This window comes from Lissotriton helveticus, chromosome 12, assembly GCF_964261635.1.
Source record: "Lissotriton helveticus chromosome 12, aLisHel1.1, whole genome shotgun sequence".
Taxonomy (NCBI): Eukaryota; Metazoa; Chordata; class Amphibia; order Caudata; family Salamandridae; genus Lissotriton; species Lissotriton helveticus.
Window position 1 is genome coordinate 675893233 of NC_136073.1, and position 19454 is coordinate 675912686.

Below are 19454 nucleotides of genomic sequence, written 5' to 3' on the forward strand. Positions count from 1 at the left end.
TCTCTCCTGTGCTCTGATACTACCTGAATAGTGAGGTACCACGAGGTTTACGCCTCTCTCCTGTGCTCTTGAAGCATTCATAGCTGATACTACCTGAATAATGAAGTACCACAAGGTTCACGCCTCTCTCCTGTGCTCTGATACTACCTGAATAGTGAGGTACCACAAGGTTCACGCCTCCCTCCTGTGCTCTTGAAGCATTCATAGCTGAGACTACCTGAATAGTGAGGTACCACGAGGTTTACGCTCCTCTCCTGTGCTCTGATACTACCTGAATAGTGAGGTACCATGAGGTTTACGCGCCTCTCTCCTGTGCTCTGATACTACCTGAATAGTGAGGTACCACGAGGTTCACGCCTCTCTCCTGTGCCCTTGAAGCATTCATAGCTGAGACTACCTGAATAGTGAGGTACCACGAGGTTCACGCCTCTCTCCTGTGCTCTTGAAGCATTCATAGCTGAGACTACCTGAATAGTGAGGTACCACGAGGTTCACGCCTCTCTCCTGTGCTCTTGAAGCATTCATAGCTGAGACTACCTGAATAGTGAAGTACCACAAGGTTCACGCCTCTCTCCTGTGCTCTTGAAGCATTCATAGCTAATATTACCAGCATAGTGAAGTACCACGAGGATCACTTCTCACTCTTCTGCTCTTCAAACATTCATAGCTGAGACTACCTGAATAGTGAGGTACCACGAGGTTCACGCCTCTCTCCTGTGCTCTGATACTACCTGAATAGTGAGGTACCATGAGGTTTACGCCTCTCTCCTGTGCTCTGATACTACCTGAATAGTGAGGTACCACGAGGTTTACGCTCCTCTCCTGTGCTCTGATACTACCTGAATAGTGAGGTACCATGAGGTTTACGCCTCTCTCCTGTGCTCTGATACTACCTGAATAGTGAGGTACCACGAGGTTTACGCTCCTCTCATATGCTCTGATACTACCTGAATAGTGAGGTACCACGAGGTTCACGCCTCTCTCCTGTGCTCTGATACTATCTGAATAGTGAGGTACCACGAGGTTTACACCTCTCTCCTGTGCTCTGATACTACCTGAATAGTGAGGTACCACGAGGTTTACGCCTCTCTCCTGTGCTCTTGAAGCATTCATAGCTGATACTACCTGAATAATGAAGTACCACAAGGTTCACGCCTCTCTCCTGTGCTCTGATACTACCTGAATAGTGAGGTACCACAAGGTTCACGCCTCCCTCCTGTGCTCTTGAAGCATTCATAGCTGAGACTACCTGAATAGTGAGGTACCATGAGGTTTACGCCTCTCTCCTGTGCTCTGATACTACCTGAATAGTGAGGTACCACGAGGTTTACGCTCCTCTCATGTGCTCTGATACTACCTGAATAGTGAGGTACCACGAGGTTTACGCCTCTCTCCTGTGCTCTGATACTACCTGAATAGTGAAGTACCACAAGGTTCACGCCTCTCTCCTGTACTCTTGAAGCATTCACAGCTGAGAATACCTGAATAGTGAGGTACCACGAGGATCACTTCTCACTCCTCTGCTCTTCAAACATTCACAGCTGATACTACCTGAATAGTGAAGTACCACAAGGTTCACGCCTCTCTCCTGTACTCTTGAAGCATTCACAGCTGAGAATACCTGAATAGTGAGGTACCACGAGGATCACTTCTCACTCCTCTGCTCTTCAAACATTCACAGCTGATACTACCTGAATAGTGAAGTACCACAAGGTTCACGCCTCTCTCCTGTACTCTTGAAGCATTCACAGCTGATACTACCTGAATAGTGAAGTACCACAAGGTTCACGCCTCTCTCCTGTGCTCTGATACTACCTGAATAGTGAGGTACCACAAGGTTCACGCCTCTCTCCTGTACTCTTGAAACATTCACAGCTGATACTACCTGAATAGTGAAGTACCACAAGGTTCACGCCTCTCTCCTGTACTCTTGAAGCATTCACAGCTGAGACTACCTGAATAGTGAGGTACCACGAGGATCACTTCTCCCTCCTGTGCTCTTGAAGCATTCATAGTTGAGACTACCTGAATAGTGAAGTACCACAAGGTTCACGCCTCTCTCCTGTGCTCTGATACTACCTGAATAGTGAGGTACCACAAGGTTCACGCCTCTCTCCTGTACTCTTGAAACATTCACAGCTGATACTACCTGAATAGTGAAGTACCACAAGGTTCACGCCTCTCTCCTGTACTCTTGAAGCATTCACAGCTGAGACTACCTGAATAGTGAGGTACCACGAGGATCACTTCTCCCTCCTGTGCTCTTGAAGCATTCATAGTTGAGACTACCTGAATAATGATGTACCACAAGGTTCACGCCGCTCTCCTGTGCTCTTCCAACATTCATAGATACAACCTGAATGAGATAGTAAGAGGTTGTTTTCTTGCTCCTGTGCTCTTTAAGCTTTCACAGGTGATACTACGTGAATAATGAGATATCAGGAGGATTACTTCTCACCGCTGTGCTCTTCAAGCATTCATGGGCGATTCTACCTGAATTATATACCACAAGGTTTACACCTCGCTCCCGTGCTTTTTAGGCATTCATAGGTGATATTACATGAATAACGAGATATCACGAGTATCAGTCCTCACTCCTGTGCTCTTCTAGAATTCATAGGTGATACTACCTGAATAATGAGGTACCACATGGTTCACGCCTCGCTGCTGTGCTCTTGAAGCGTTCTTAGGTGATACCACGTGAATAACGAGGTACCATTAGTTTGACACCTCTCACCTGTGCTCTTCAAGCATTCATAGATGATAGTAAGTGAATGAGACACCACGGGGTTCACGCCTCGCTGCTGTGCTCTTCGAGCATTCTTAGGCGATACTACGTGAATAACGAGGTACCATGAGTTTGACACCTCTCATGTGCTCTTCAAACATTCATAGATGATAGCACATGAATGAGTTACCAGAAGGGATCACTTCTCACTTCTGTGCTCTTCAACCATTCACAGGGGATATTACATGAATAATGAGATACTACAAGTTTCACGCCTTGCTCCTGTGCTTCTGAAGCATTCAATGCTGATACTAACTGAATAGTGAGATAGCACAAGGGTCACTTCTCTCTCCTGTGCTCTTCAGGCATTCATGGGTGATACTACCTGAATAATGAGGCACCACAAGGATTACTTCTCACTTCTGTGCTATTTAAACATCCATAGGTGAAACTACATTACTAATGAGATACCACGAGGTTCACGCCTCCCTCCTGTGCTTTTCAAGCATTCTTAGGTGATAGTATGTGAATAATGAGATACCACAAGGTTCACGCCTCGCTCCTGTGCTCTTCAACCATTCATTGCTGATACTACCGGAATAATAACGTACCACAAGGTTCACGCCTCGCTCCTGTGCTCTTCAACCATTCATTGCTGATACTACCGGAATAATAACGTACCACAAGGTTCACGCCTCGCTCCTGTGCTTTTCAAGCATTCAGATGAGATACCACAAGGATACTTCTCTCTCCTGTGCTCTTCAAGCATTCATAGGTGATACTACCTAAATAATGCAATAGCACAAGGATCACTTCTCGCTCCTGTGCTCTTCAAGCATCCATAGGCAATACCACGTGAATAATGAGATCCTACGAGGTTCATACCACGCCCCTCTGCTCTTCAACCTCTATCCCAAAAGGCTCTATTTTAGCACCATCTGTAATGAGATATACATACACTGTATGTTTATCCCAGTACAGCTGATTCTAAAATAGTCCCTTTTGGGATACTGGTCCATCTTTCCTTTACAGAGACCGATTAAAGTCACTTTTCTAACTGATGTCTCATTTCAAATAATGTATGTGCTTTTAGACCCTAATTGGGTTTGGAGAACTGGTGACACATCTTTGGCAGTGCAAGTTTCCCTGTCCCGTGCTGCCAATCTACCTCAACCATATCTTGGAGAAGAAGTAAGGGTCCATTATCGTTGGATCATTGGTGCCCCTACAAAGGCATTTTCTAAGGGCGCCAGTGATTGCTTTCAGGAACATCCACTCAATTTACACACCACCAAAGAAAGAATTAGATAGCAAAGGTGAACTGCCCATATCTACTAGGTTGTGCAGGCCCAGGACTATGAAAAAAGACTTGACAACCTCATCCTAAACTTGAGTCATCAAGGCCACCAGTACGTGTGTACATAATCGGGACTGGCCTCTCTTTGGAGAAGAGCATCTGTTTTAAATCCTAGGATTGATGAATGCTTGTAGAAGAACAATTCTCACGGCTCATATTTATAGCTCCTGCTGCGGTAACCAAAAGTCTGAAACAGAAATTAGCTACCCATCATTGCAGCTAAAATTCAAATAGAGTGGAACCGTTTCAAGTGAGAGAAATATTTGTTGTATCGAAATTGCCAGCCACAAACAGCCCAAATTATTGTGTTTTATATATGCACTGTCAGCTGCTACAAGATCTGTGTAAGGCATACACGGGTCTAATAAATGGATGCCATGGATTCGGACAATTGCGCTCTGGGTGGCTCTGCCCTCCTGATGTCTTCTGCCTCCAGGTGTTGCATGATCTTCTCCAGTGGCAAGGGAAAAGCCACATCCAATTGCTCCGCCGGCACTTTGAAGGCTTTGGCAATGTAGGTCTCCATGAGCGGAAAGTCTATATAGTGATCCACAGCTGTGATGGCGGTCCTGAGATCATCCACTTGCACCTCTCTGTAAAACAAAATTGGGAAATATGATTAAAAACAGGATTCAGTGGTGCGGGCCAGTCTTTCTACTGCAGCGTCCATCTTGGATGAGGGGCACAGCTACCAGTGATACAGAGGCCCCAGGGAGGAGGTGTTGGGTGCCCACCTCAAGTCGTCTGCTCTGCATCCTGTAAACACAGCCAGCCTGGGCCCTGGCACAGTTTACTCTTGGGGTAGGGGCATGCAAGATGTAGTTACTACTAAGGACAGAAAAGAGAAATGAGAGAAGAGAGAGGAAATGAATGAACAAACTGGAAAGAAGGAAAAGGGAGGAAAAGGTTAAAGAAAAGGAGGAGATAAAGACAAGCAAATAGAATAGGAAAGAAGAGGAAGGGCCAAAAAATGGATGTTGTGGAAAGAGGAAGGAGACTGAAGATACAGAAGTCAAACCAAGATACAGACGTAAGAGAAAGGGCGGTGTGGAAAGAGAGAATAGGAAGAAGAAGAGGAGGTTGGCGAGACAAGAGTAAGATATAAATAGACGAGAAAGGATATGGGACAACTGAGGGAGAGAGGAAAAGACAAAGGAAAGGGAACACAAGGAAAGAAAAAATGAGAGAAGAGAGGAAGGTGATGCGTGAATGGGTAAAATATACATACATGATCACAGAATGAATGTTATGCTTCCTCCTACTAACAGAAACCTGCATTATCATGGATTGAATGTTATGCTTCTTGGTACTATCAACCAGAAAACATGAATGATCACAGAATTAATGTTATGCTTAATGTTACTATCAACCAGAAACTGTGATCACAGAATTAATGTTAAGCTTCCTCTTACTAGCTACAGAAACATGCATGATCATAGAATGAATGTTATGCTTCCTCTTACTAGCAATAGAAACATGCATGATTATAGAATGAATGTTATGCTTCCTGTTACTATCAGCCAGAAAACAAGCACAATCACAGAAATAATGTTATGCTTCCTGTTACCATCAACAGAAAACTTGAATGATCACAGAATTAATGTTATGCTTAATGTTACTATCAACCAGAAACTGATTGATCAAAGAATGAATGCTATGCTTCCTCTTAATAACAACAGAAACATGCAGTATCATAGAATGAATGTTATGCTTCCTCTTACTAGCAACAGAAACACGTATGATCACAGAATGAATGCTATGCTTCCTCTTACTAACAACAGAAACATGTATTATCATAGAATGAATGCTATGCTTCTTGTTACTATCAACATGAAAACATGCATGATCACAGAATGAATTTTATACTTCATGTTACTATCAACCAGAAACTGTGTGATCACAGAATGAATGCTATGCTTCATCTTACTATCAACAGAAACATGTATGATCCGGCCCTTAGATGCCGGCGGCTCCGGAGGGCCCCTGGGGATCCAGCCTGGATCTGAATCGACGCAGGTCGACCTTTCTCAACCTTCCCCAAGATGGACCCGGAGCCGGACCAACGTTGGCCGATGTCAAATCGGACACCGGCGGGTGCTTTGGTTCCCTTGTTCATGCCAGGTGTTCTTTATAGCCCGGAGGGTGGTGGTAAGGACTGGGAGGGGTCGCTGGACCCTTTGACAGACCAGCTAGATGAACCGGTATGGAGAGAGGAATTGGGTGACGCCAGTGGTCTGGATATCTCACCAGACTTTGGCATGCTTTCTCCCCCTACCGTGGCCACGGAGGAGGGAGTGTCCTATGCAGTGGTGGTGCGTAGGGCAGCCGAGGCGTTGGGCCTGAAGTTCCTACAGTGGCAGTCAGGACTAACCTTCTGACAGAGGTGCTTCAACCAGCAGCAACTTCCTCTGAACCCCTCTTGCCCTTCAATGAAGCCCTCACAGATGTCCTTCTGGGCAATTGGTCCAAGGCCAGCACAGGGGCTCCTGTGGAACGGATGACTGCCCGCCGCCCGGCTCTGGGCGATCCCATTTTCCCCACCCAACACCTTTTCCCCGAGAGCTTGGTGGTCCAAGCTTCTTCTTCCAAGGGTGCATTCCCTTCTGAACCTCCGGACAGGGAATCCAAGAAGCTGGATCATTTTGGGAAGTGCATGTTCTCTTCCACCAGCTTGGCACTGTGGTCCATGAATACTGTCTGCTTCTTGGGCCAATACCGATATGGTTGCGCAGGTGCTGCCTCAGTGCCCGCAGGAGGCCCGGGCCGCTCTCCCCCAAGCCCTGGTAGACGGGAGTAACGCAGCAAAATTCACAGTCTGATGTGGACTGGTCACCACCGATTCACTGGGCAGAACGATTGCCACGTCGGTAGCCCTTCGACGTTATGCCTGGTTGAGAACGTCAGGGTCTTCTGGGGATGTTCAGTCAACTCTGCTGGACAGGCCCTTTGAAGGTCATCGCCTTATTGGTGACAAGGCAGACTCAGCGCTGGAGCGCTTTAAGGATTCTCGAGCTATGGCCAGATCCTTGGGCCTTGCTGCATCCTCCCATCCACCACAGTCTGTATTTCACCCCTTTTGTGGGTACGGAAGGGGCCACCCACCACATTCGGCCTAGTCCAGCCACCGGGCCAGGCAAGCTGCCCAGCTTCTGTGTGGACGCAGACATGGGACCCAGCAACGAGGGCCAGGGATCCATCGGGCGGGCCAGTCCACCCTTACTCCCCTGTATCAGCCCCCAAACCCTCCTAGTCTGAACTTTCAGGCCCGTCAGTGGTGTCTCAGGGATTCTGCTCCTACACAGAACTGTGCATAGAGACTTGGAACCTCAGTGAATTAGGGTGTACCAAAACTCACCTTAGTACCCAAAATCCCCTACCAGACTAGCAATCAGTGTCTCATTGGTTCTTCCATACCCCAATGATTAGACAACCGAGAACATGGACTTAGAACACCTCAGGTAACGTAGAACACATGAACACTCTTTCATTATACTATCATACCAGTCCAAAACGAGGAGTAAATGAAGACACGTGCAAGTTTGAAATATTTATTTCTAATGCAGTGTTCTCAAGCGCAGTATCTTAGCTAATACAAGCAAACATATTATAAGCAACAAGGTTATCAGCATAGTTACTAGTCCATAAAATACAAAGGGAGAAAGCATGTTAAAATGCTAAAGGGAAGAAGGCTAAATGGCACCTCAGTCTTACCCTCCCTTGCTAGTATATTATATTATATCTACAGAAGGCCTCTTTGGGTTTTAGAAGGGCGGCCCTCTGGTCTTAGTAGAAAGGGATCACATCATCTTCTACACCAGCTCTCTGCATGCGAATATTCATCAAGTGTGTATGCATGCTCTGCGCAGTGCATTATTAAACGCGCCAAAACCAGAGTTGGCCACAGCTGCACATATGTTATGTCTAGGACGTGCGCTGATCAGACCGAACGACAACCACTGTGTTGAAATAACCTTGAAGGCCTCGGCACTCACTGTTCAGACATAGCTTACCAAGCAAAGCTGATACAATAGGAAAACATATTATTCTCGTGTGAAGCAAAATATTCTACTAGGCTCAAAGCATTAATAACAATATGTGCTGTGTGCAGAAGCAGCTAAAAGGAAAAATGGCATTTAAAACGTCTTATAAGCTCATGCTAACTTAACACAGAGTGAAGGCAAAGCCTATCTCCATGACACCCTCCCTTGATCCGAGCACGGATAAGATAAGATAATATACGGGGCAAATTTTGGAATGCAGAGTTCAAGAACGACAGTCAAAAACAGTCTCGAATTTGCACAAGGGAAAAAGAAAAAAATCATTCCAAAAACCTCATGGTCAGATAACAATTCAAACCCAATAGAAGAAAGCATTGGCCTTAGCAAAGTCAATAGGTCTGGGGCAAAGAAACATTTTGTAGAGGCTGGAAAAAATAAAAAATATTCGATGTCCAATAAATGACCTCGGTTATGGGAGAGAGAAGCAATGACATATCTCATCCTAACAATGAATATGCAAAATATGCAGCAACAGCCTCCAACAGGAAGTCACTGTTCCCATCCGAAAATAGTGCAGCCATCCAATTTAACAATGGGAAAGAACATACATGTTCTTCAATTACCGGAGCCTTTAGCACCATCAGAGGACAACTCGGTGGGTTGTCAATGAAGCTATGTGCCAAGAAATCTTGCGCCGCTGCGAACACATTCCAACAACCCAGAACTCCATGCATCGCTGCAAAGGCCATAATCCCTCCGTCAGAACAAAGCAAGTCATGAGCAACTAAGGGGCTCATAAGCTGTTTATGATCCACATCGGGAGACAGCGTATTGCAGAGACACAAATCCAGGGCCCAGTCGAAATCGCAACTCAGGCAATGAAAGACAGGCTGGACACATGTAAAGTAGGAAAATCGAAACGATAATCCATAAGCCGCATTCAAAGTAGCAAGAGGCAGCGCTCCATAGTACTCAAGCATTCTGTTGCGAAACAGCACCAGTCGTGACAGCTCTTCTTGAAACACAGGACGTGCATCCATTTTGAATTAAACAAAACAGTAAAAGAACGCCTGCAGCTAGAGCCAGCAGCAAGGGAAATCCACCAAATAGGCTGAGAAGACACCGAATATAGTTTGAAAAGAAGTTACAAGGCCACTGCTTACAACTTAAAAAAAAGTGGGCCAACCCCGTGGTGGAGGATGCATTAAAGATAGTGTGAATTAACTCACCGAAATGCAAGAGCAAATCAGTATTTAATAAAGCATGCACCTCTGTGCGGGTGTTTGCCACGTGAAGGACGAATGTCTAACGAGCAGATGTGAGGGCAACTTCTTTCTGGGACAATAGAGCTCTTATGCGACTCATCTTGTTGAACTCTGCTTTCAAGGTCAGAATCGTGGGCCAGATGGAAACATCAAGCTTCCCATGCGGGGGAGGATACATTACATTCTTACAGCAAACTACACGTTCACTGACGGTAACCACATAAGCAATTCCTGCTACTAACCCACAACAATCTTCATTATTTAAAAGTAAATAACTCCCGTTTGCCAGTAATGTGAATGTGGGTGCGATAGCAGGCACAAGTGTACCTTTCAAAATACAGGCTAAATTTGGCTCATTCTGGTTACAAGAGCCATGTCATTGGATATGTCTACACATCAATGAGTGATCTGGTGTTTCAGTGCAATCTTCACCATTCAAATAAACTTCCTTACCCTCCCTAAGGCATCTATAGGTAAATGGAAGCGACCAAGCTTCATGGAGATATCCACTTCCAAGAGGTTCCTATCTACCAATTGCGAAGTACCTTATACACCCCTCGAACTTAAATAGAGGGAACGGGAGAGTTATTAACCCGTGGATAAGCCACGTTGCTGAATTGGCCTCTGCCACAGAAAACGGTAATGGTTCCAACCTCTCAATGTGTAACATAGAAAAGGAAGCATCTTTCATTGACAGCAAGCACTGCTTATCAGTCAAATTAAATGGGGCAAACAATGATGATGTGTTCATGCAATGCCATGGCACTTTGCCAGCTTTTAAGGTTTGCAAAGTCCATGCAAACTGCATGATGGAACGCAATTGATTTTGACCATGGTACAAAACAGACACTTCATCCTGCACAATATCAACAACAGATGATACAATATTGTCTAATGTGTAAATGCGGGAAGAAAGCATATTAATGCTGTTATCTACAACTGTTAGCACTTTTTCTAAATTAGCCTGATCAATAGCTCTAATGCGGGTAGCCGCCTCAATCTGGGACGTTTTCCAGACTTCGTTGTAAATAGCATATATCCATCTTTTAGTTCTGCCGTTAGCCGGGCCCTTTATAAAATCATTCAGATCAACATCGTCAGTCAGTTTAGATAAATGTAGCTTAACTGACATCAAAGTGGAATGTTTGAGCCAATTCTGACATAATTTGCCTACAGAATACGTAGTAACAGAATGGCCATTTCCAAAACGGGGATCCACCCTGACCTGTGTAAAGCCTTGAGCCAAACCCAGAAAACGATGCTGGCAAGAATCAGCACTTCTGTGCCAGAGCAACCAACCCTTGGGATCCAAACTGGATATGTTAAAGGAAGAATTTAGAAACAGAGTTTGTAACTCTCTGATCGAAAATTTAGTGGCATTGTTTCAACCGGAATATTGCTCTAAGTCAGGAAAAGAAGGAGCATTACGTTTTTTAGTAGTAGCCAATCCACAGCATGTTGTCTGTGAAATTGTAGAATTCAAGAACAACATATGGTTCGGGATGAGGTATGCACGGTGAAAAGCCTCAGTGCCTTGCACTTGCCAGGTTTTAGAACCCCAAACAAATTTAAGGTCAAGTGGTATCCTTCCACAACTCGTAGCCCCCAATAGCTAACTGGTCTAGAAAGGACTTAGAATTCAATAATTTAGTATCGGAAAGTCTAACCTTGGATGTGGACTTTTCAGTCATCTTAAAATAAAATGCATTGGGATTTGACTGATTAAAATCGGTAAAATAAGTGAACCTTTTCAAAAAGGTAGCTGAACTGCCTTGTATAGGCGCTGGACAATGTTCCCATTGTGTATAATTCACAGTGTTTCTCCTGGTATTAGCTTTATGCAGGTAGTGAGTGCCAAAATGTTGGTAACAATACAAATCACCGTGATTAGCAGATTCTAAATACAAATCTTCAGCATCAAAGGCAGCATAATACTTCAAATCAGAAAACAAGGCTTCTACGGCCTGAACATCCCAATCATCAGAACGTATATTTTGTTTAATTACATCCCCATAGAAACTCTAAGAACATTAGGGACATTTATAACCTCAGTGGGCCCATGAATTTGAAATCGAACAGCATCCCATACAATCCCGTCTAAGACAGGCCAAGCACTGATGTTAACAAAAGCCAGGTCCCTCTTCAATCTGTGTGATGAAGAATGGGGAGCCAATGTTCCATTGATATGTCGAATGCATGTTCTCTCTTCGACATAGTGACCATTGACAAGCCGAAAAAAATACACCACAAACTGAAAAAAGCACCAACCAAATGTAGGTCCAAGGGGGAATCAAACATTTTTTTAAAAACAATTTAGCCAAAACAGAGACCTTTGAAGGTTTCCCCGATGTTTGTGAATCAGTGTCAAATGAAAATCTGGATTCTGTAGCCAAGCGAGTTTGCAAATCAGGCATCGATAAGTCAGTTGGGTAAGTGTAGCCAGTTTCATCAAGTTGAGTACCAGGCAGTGTACTTAATAAAGGACTAGAAATTGCAGGCATCTCGAGGGCAACGTCAGGCACTGGATCGGAAGCCGGGGCCAAAACAGAATTTCTCAAAATCGAAGGACATGAGACTGCCGGTGTCATACTAAGATGAATCGGCCACTCTGTGTATCTTGACATAGTCAATGGAGATATACCTGTTTTCTTTACGACCTGGAAGTGGTGGTAAAATGACTGAACTTGTGCCCTTCACTCCAAGCACTGGAACCAGAGCGATATTAGAGGGACCAAATTATTTCTTGTTTTCGATCTTCTCTCGAACCAATTCTCCAACTTGGGGTAGCCAGCCAACTACTGGAATCTGCAACGCAGCTTCAGTTGTGCAGGGCAAATGTTCCTTTGCAAGACTGTCTCTCGTCTTTTGTAGATCCTGTAAAACATTGCAATGTTCATCTACGTCAAAGGAGGCAGCAACAGCCGCTTGGTCTAGACCGCCAAGGTCCGGTACGAACATCTTGATACCAAAGAGCATTTCGTATGGGGTCCGCCCACCCAGAGACCTTCTAGGGAGATTAATTAGGGCACGCTGCACGCTACTGAGGTGGGCCAGCCAGTTCCTGCCAGTGCCTATAACCCTAGCTGTCAAAGACTGCTTTAAATCACGGTTCATTCGTTCCACAACACTATTACCCACAGGTTTGTATGGAGACGAAAACTTGACTTGGACCCCCAACGAAGCCATGGCATCCTTATACGCCTTAGAGGCGAAAGCAGGACCCTGATCCGAATGGAAGGTACCACAGGCAAAAATCCCTACAAAGACACGCAAGTCTCTTATGACAGTTCGCGAATCAGCGCTGCAGTGTGGCCACAACCACACAAAGCGTGTGCATGAATCAACTGCTACTAATATGTACTTATACGCAGTATCAGAAGTAAAAGGACCGCAGTGATCTAAGTAAACACAACCAAGTGGTTTATTAGAAATGTACAACTGTGTCTGGGGCGGACGCGCAGCAGTTGAAGGTTTAATCTGCTGGCAAATGTCACATTGAAGGACATAATCACGCATCTGTTTGTACAGTCCCCGCCACCAGAAACGTTTTTGTAGCGGAGATACAGTAGCCGAAACACCCGCATGCGCAGACGCAACACCTTCATGGGCAGCTGTAATCAATGAGGACCTGCGGTCCGCGTTGGGAATTAACCTTTCACCAACGACAGGTATTTTCACCTAAGGAACTTTATCAGGACTTAAGTGGTATGAATACTTTGAAGGGAACCCCTTAGGATATTTACTTCCCTTCTCAGTCGCAGCAACGGCTGCCAAGATTTCATCATCAATCTTACTTTTGGAACGTGTAACTGCCGCAACCAAATATGTCGATACTGCTGATTTTGCGGCCGCATCGGCCAAAGAATTGCCAACAGCGTTAACTCCCACGCGCTGATGACAGAGAGTATGAATTATATACACGAGTGGCAACTGCTCTTTAAGCTCAGCCACTCGGACCCAGATCATTTTATGTTTTATTGTGCTACTCTTGGAATTACGAAAATCATTCTGAATCCAAAAGAACAGGTTTTCGTTGTGAGACTGGACACAGTAGTAAGAATCCCTCACAATAAGAGTCAATCCACTAGGATCAGCGTACTCCAATGCAAGCATCAGAGCACGAAGCTCTGCCAATTGTGCGGTGCAGTCCCCTAAAGTCTGCGTGTGCACGACCCTGGACTTGAATTCATTATTCACCATGGCACCTACCTCAATGGCGCAAGCTGAAACGTATGCGTGCTTAGACCCATGCGCAACCTGCGCTGAACATCAGTGTAAATGATACAATGGAAATCCTCCAAAGGCTGCATAGTCAATGGCACAGGATGAACAAACTCATACTGCAAAAACTCTTGTGACTGTAAGGAGGCATCAAAAACAAACGTGACATCCGGAGACGTCAGGGACGCAGCCCATTGTATCCACCGTGGGTGCAAAGCTTTAGAATTTGATACACTGGCTTTTGTCACTGCTTCCAATACAGGATACGGGGTAACAACCAACATGCGTTTTCCCTGCAACAGTGCACGTTCCTTGAGAATCGCCATTTGCACTGCTGTCAAAACTTTTTCCACAGAGGAAAACCGCATTTCAGCCGAAGTGTACAAGTGTGACTTGTAAGCAATAGGTACCGTGTCACCTTCGTTAAAAGTAAGGTAAGTGAAACCCACCACCCCAGGGAGGATTCTTATCACCAGGTTGGTGTGGTTATCACGTGTCAGTAAGAATTTAGATTCTAGTAGATCAGCCTGCAAAGATTGCAAAATAGCTGTATGTTCTGGCAGCCAGCAAGATTTGGTAAAAGTAGGTTGTATCAAAGGCTAGATACGCTGGGTATATTTAGGAATGTATGTACGCCCGAAATTCAAAAATTCCAGCAAGGACTATAACTTTTTCAGAGTTGTAGGAGCGCGCAGTTGTGCGCATTTCTCCAAGAAGTGAGGAGCCAATCCTCAACCTTCATGGTTGAGCTCGTAGCCCAGGAACAACACTGTGTACTCTGCAATGTGAGACTTTGCAAAGTTACATTTGTAACCGAAGTACGCAAAGCTACAAATTATGCGGTCAACATGACACAGATGCGCCCAAATTTCGTCGTCTGTGAGATAAATGTCATCCACATACGAACACGCATCTGGGTCACCTCTGGCCAAGAGAGAGACAATGCGGGCGGCAAACACACAAGGACTATGCTTATACCCATGGGTAAACGTTTAAAGTGGCGTTGTATACCGCCACATGTAAAACTGCTCCATTTGGAGCTCAGACCATCCAAATGGAGGGCAAAAAAAACGTTGGATATGTCCAGCGTGGTTTTAAACCGTTTACGCTCAAGACTATCCACTAAGGCAGAGCCGTGGGTATTCTGTACTGCACAGGTACGGCAATGCGAGTACAAATGCCGGTAATCCAATACCAAACTGTACAATCCGTCAGGCTTGGTCACAGTAAAAAGAGGGTTATTCATCGGTGACACACAAGTTTCAATTACACTTTGATTCCAATTGTTCAAGGATTTCCGCAACAGAAGCCTTAGCTTCGCGTCGGATGGGATATTGAGGCTGAGGCTGTGGCATAGACCGTAAGGGAATCTCGTGGTGTGGAGAAAATGTATTGCCACCACAGTGTGTACGGTACAGAGCCGGCGCAAGAGCTTTAGCCCACTCTTCTGCAAAATTCAGCGCATGCTCCTTTGAGACAGTGTGCGAAACTAGTGAGGATCACCTCCTCCCCTCTCGGAGCTGCGAGAACAAAAGGTGGGGGCCAGTCAGCCTCCGCTAACAAAATGTCATAGGTAGTCCTAAGATTTTCCCAAAATACCCCTTTTAAGGTATACGTTGTATGTCACCTTCAATTAAAAGGACAATGTTATAAAGTCCATCAGGGGGAGCTACTCAGGTATCAGCTGTTTCCACAACAACATACTGGTCAGTCGCTGTCACCTTCAGTAGTGGACGCAGGGCCTCCCGCACTATGGTAATCTCTGCCGCACTGTCCAATAATGTCAGCGCCCATGTCAGATTACGAAGCTGTGTTCTCACTATCTGTGGCATAACTCGCTGTTAAAGCGGCAACCTTTTTCTTCTGAAACTGGGGTCTTTTTGGTGTCGAAACGCCCTGCTTGCCTTTACTGTCTTTCGGGCAGGGCTGGCCGTGTCCCTGCTGGCCATCCCGACCTCTGCCGCCTCCTCCATTAACGGTCGATGAGGCCGATGTGTCCTGAAAAGAACGGGGAGAGCGTTGTTCAGAAACCTGAAAACGATCAGGAGATTTTATCGTCGCGAGATCGCGCAAGTCATAAACACGTTCTATAGGTGCAGGCACTGGTGATGCAGAACGTGACCCCTGTTTCTATTGCTGTTGTTTACCCTGTTTTTGTTTTTTCGGACAATTTTGCTTCTTAGCCTTGGGCTGGTCGTCTGCTTCGACTTCTGCCCTTGGGGTTGTTTTTTCTCTTTCGTAGAGAAGGGCTTGACACTTAAACTATTATGGGCCACGGTCTTATAAGCCACCGTAATAATTCTCGGTAACTGGCGGGGTTTATCGGCATCGGGAACAGCCTGCAAAGCATTAGACACCTGAAAGCTTACTGCATCTCCCTTGACATTCGCAAGTACGAGAAAGGAAACTACGTCAAAACTGCCGCTTAGCCGCATAACCAATTCAACCGCTGCCTCAGGTCCGTGCTCATCTTGGACACGTTTAATGACCGAGGGTAGGACGGTCATTGACGGAGTGCCAAAGCACCTCGTATACACCGCCGCAAAAATCCTTCCCCAAGCCTCACAGTCACCAGCCTCTGGTATCAAGTCTTTAGGCAAACTAATTGTCAGAATCCTGTGTTTTTCAACAGGAGTCATGTTACGAAATACTGCTTCCAGCTGGTCACATTTCTCGGCAAGCCAGAAAGGCATATCATCCTTATCCTGTGGACGCTTGCCCATCACTGCATTAACCATAACAGGACTAAGCTTCATACAGCTTGGTCCGGCTGGAAGCGCCGCAACACCTGGGGCCCCGCCCGGGAGATTGCGGGTAATGTATTGCACTAACGGCCTAATTACACTAATTGCGACTGTATGTAGCAGCCGTAAATCTGCAACGGGAACCGCTCCATGTCGAGGATGCGGTGTAAATCCAGCCAAAACAGGCCAGGTAGCGCCTGAAATGGACAAAGGACCTAACCTTGAGACTAACAAAGAGTGGGGTAGGGCGCCATTAAACCAAACTTGGTGCTGCCAAGCATTAATCTCAGCTCATCTGCGCAGATCAGGGGTCCCAGTTTACCCCTATCTTGACAACTGGCTGTTGAAGGCGGGTTCGCCCAGACTGTTGTCTCCCACCTCCAGACTATGACAGACCTCCTGCATTTGCTGGGGTTCACTATCAACATACGGAAGTCACACCTGACACCCTCTCAGTCGCTCCCTTTCATTGGAGCTGTTCTGGACACAATGCAGTTCGGGCCTATCAAACCAAACAGCGAGTCTGGGATATTCGGGCAATGATACCGAAGTTTCAGCCTTTGTCCCGGATTTTGGTGACAATGACCCTGAGGCTGCTGGGCCTCATAGCCTCCTGCTGATGGATCATGCCAGATGGCATATGCAGGCTATGCATTGGGAACTGAAGTTCCAGTGCGTGCAGCATCAGGGAAATCTTTCAGACTACGTCCAGATCTCAGTCAGAAGAAGATCCCTCTCCCTTCCCCAACCAGAACTTACGGTAGTGACCAATGCATCACTCCTGGAATGGGGCGGCCACTTGGCAGGGATGGAGATCAGAGGAGTCTGGTCTCCAGCAGAGTCTGGGCTTCATATTAACCTGTTCGAGCTCTGGGCGATTTGCTTGGCACTGAAGGCATTCCTTCCTTCCCGAAAGAAGAAGGCAGTGCAGGTGTTCACAGACACCATGTGGTACTGCAACAAACAGGGTGGGGTGGGTTGTGGACCCTTTGTCAGGAGGCTCCTCACCTTTAGACATGACCCTCCTCACCTTTAGACATGACCCTGATGGTTCTACACCTGTCAGGTTCTCTGAAAACCAGGGCAAAGACCAACTCAGCCGTCAGTGCCTGGTGGATCACAAATGGCGTCTTCACTCAGAGGTGGTGCAAGGTCTCTTTCAGCAGTGGGGAGAGCCATGGTTAGACCTGTTCACCACCGGAGAGAACGCGAAATGTCAGCAGTTTTGCGCGTTAGGGTTTCAAAGGCCAGGAAATCACTCAAGCCGACTAATCCGGTATCCTGGCCAGCCGACGGAAAATACCTTGTCCGCGGCTCCCGCAACCCGACTCTGGGCTCGCGGCTGTATCGTTTGCCTGAGGAGCCAGCCTCTCCTTCATGAGGCGACCCGGCATTTAGAGGCTTAATTAATTTAAGGCTTTTCATTGTAATTGTCCTGATGATGGTCCCTGATATTTTATAGGGGTCCGAAACGCCGTCGACCTTTTATGCACTTGAACTGAAATGTGATTACTACTGAAATGTCTAGTGCATTTATGTTATACTCTGTACAATTGTACTGTTTATAGAGTAACGTTGGTTTGCCTTACAAAGCCCTTCTCTGCTGTCTACATCACCACTTGTACTCGCTCTGTTAGTACTGGACACAGGCTTGCTGTCCACTTTGGTTGATTGTTGGAAGGTATTCTCTATGTGACTTCAATACATAAATACTGAGTAAAATCTCTGGAAGACCCCTGTCCGGCTGGACATGTCTGTCCTGTAAATATAGATTGACTCTGTCTATATTCTATTCTTTCATTATTACTTTTGTTTGGGACCACTGTTGTTTTTCAAAAGGGTTTCAAAGGCGGCACTCGCTCAGCGACACTTTTCGTCACGAGTGGAGTTGCGGCCTCCTGTACGCCTTTCCGCCTGTACCACTTCTGCCCGAGTGCTGAAGAAGATCAAGCGCAACTGGGCCCAAGTCATTCTTGTGGCACATGACTGGGCATGAAGAGTCTGGTCCCCGCGCATGGCTAGAGATCCTCCGATCAGACTGCCCCTTCGGGAGGATCTTCTGTTGGAGTAGCAGGAGACGGTCCTCCACCCGAACCTATCCAGCCTCCACCTCCTTGCGTGGAGATTGAGCAGTGACAGTTGACCGCTTTTGACCTTCCTCCGAAATCTGTATGTCCTCTTGACAGCCAGGCTTCCCTCCACTAAGACGGTATACGCCTGTAGATAGAAAAAGTTTGTGGCATGGTGCACAGCAAAGGCTGTGGATCCCATTTCTGCCGCTCTTTCTGAGGTTATTTTGTTTCTTTTCTCTTTGGCCCAGCAGAGCTCCACTCTTGGCACTCTTAAGGGCTACCTGGAAGCCATTTCTGCTTTTCTTAGGCTCCCAGATCAGCCCTCTTTGTTCAAGTCCCCTATTGTAAGTAGGTTCTTTAAAGGCATTATTAATCTCTTTTCTCCATCTTGTTTCATAATTCATCAGTGGAACTTGAACCTTGTCTTGACTTACCTTATGTGTGCTCCCTTTGAGCATCTTCTTAGGCTTCTCACCCTGAAGATTGCCTTTCTTGTCGCCATCATCTCTGCTCGCAGAGTGAGTAAGCTTCAGGCTCCTTCTTCTAAGCCCCCTTTCTTCTCGGTCCTTCCGGACAAAGTGGTGCTTCGAACTAGGCCCTCGTTCCTACCTAAAGTTGTCACTCCTTTTCACTTTGGACAGACTATTACTCTGCCCACCTTTTTCCCGCCTATGCACCCTTCCAAGGAGGAGGAGGAGAGACTCCACCATCTGGACCCGAAACATAAGTTGTCTTTTTACCTAGATCTCACAAAAGATTATCGGGTGGACGATCAATTTTTCATTGGGTATGTGGGTGCCCAGAAAGATCGGGCTGTGCAAAAGTGTGCCATCTCTTGGTGCGGCGTCCTTTATATCAAGATTTGTTACACTTTAGCTAAAAAGGAACCTCCAGTGGGTCTGCAAGCTCATTCCACTAGAGCTACGGCAGCAACCACTGCTTTGTCTTGTGGAGTCCCAATCATTGACATCTGCCAGGAGGCCACTTGGGCTTCTATGCACACGTTCACCAGACACTACTTCCTAGATAGTCAAGTCAAGAGGGACAGCTGCTTTGCTCGTTCTGTCCT

General features: G+C 46.1%; 1 protein-coding gene across 1 annotated transcript in view; it reads right to left on the reverse strand.

The window, feature by feature from the left end:
* Positions 1 to 4380: 4380 nt before the first annotated feature.
* The window catches only part of TSNAXIP1 (translin associated factor X interacting protein 1), a 476958-nt gene continuing 461884 nt past the window's right edge, over positions 4381 to 19454 (reverse strand). The window contains exon 16 of the mRNA XM_078669989.1: positions 4381 to 4678. Coding sequence (XP_078526115.1) covers positions 4447 to 4678 — 232 coding nt within the window. The 3' untranslated portion in view covers positions 4381 to 4446. The remainder of the gene's footprint in view (positions 4679 to 19454) is intronic.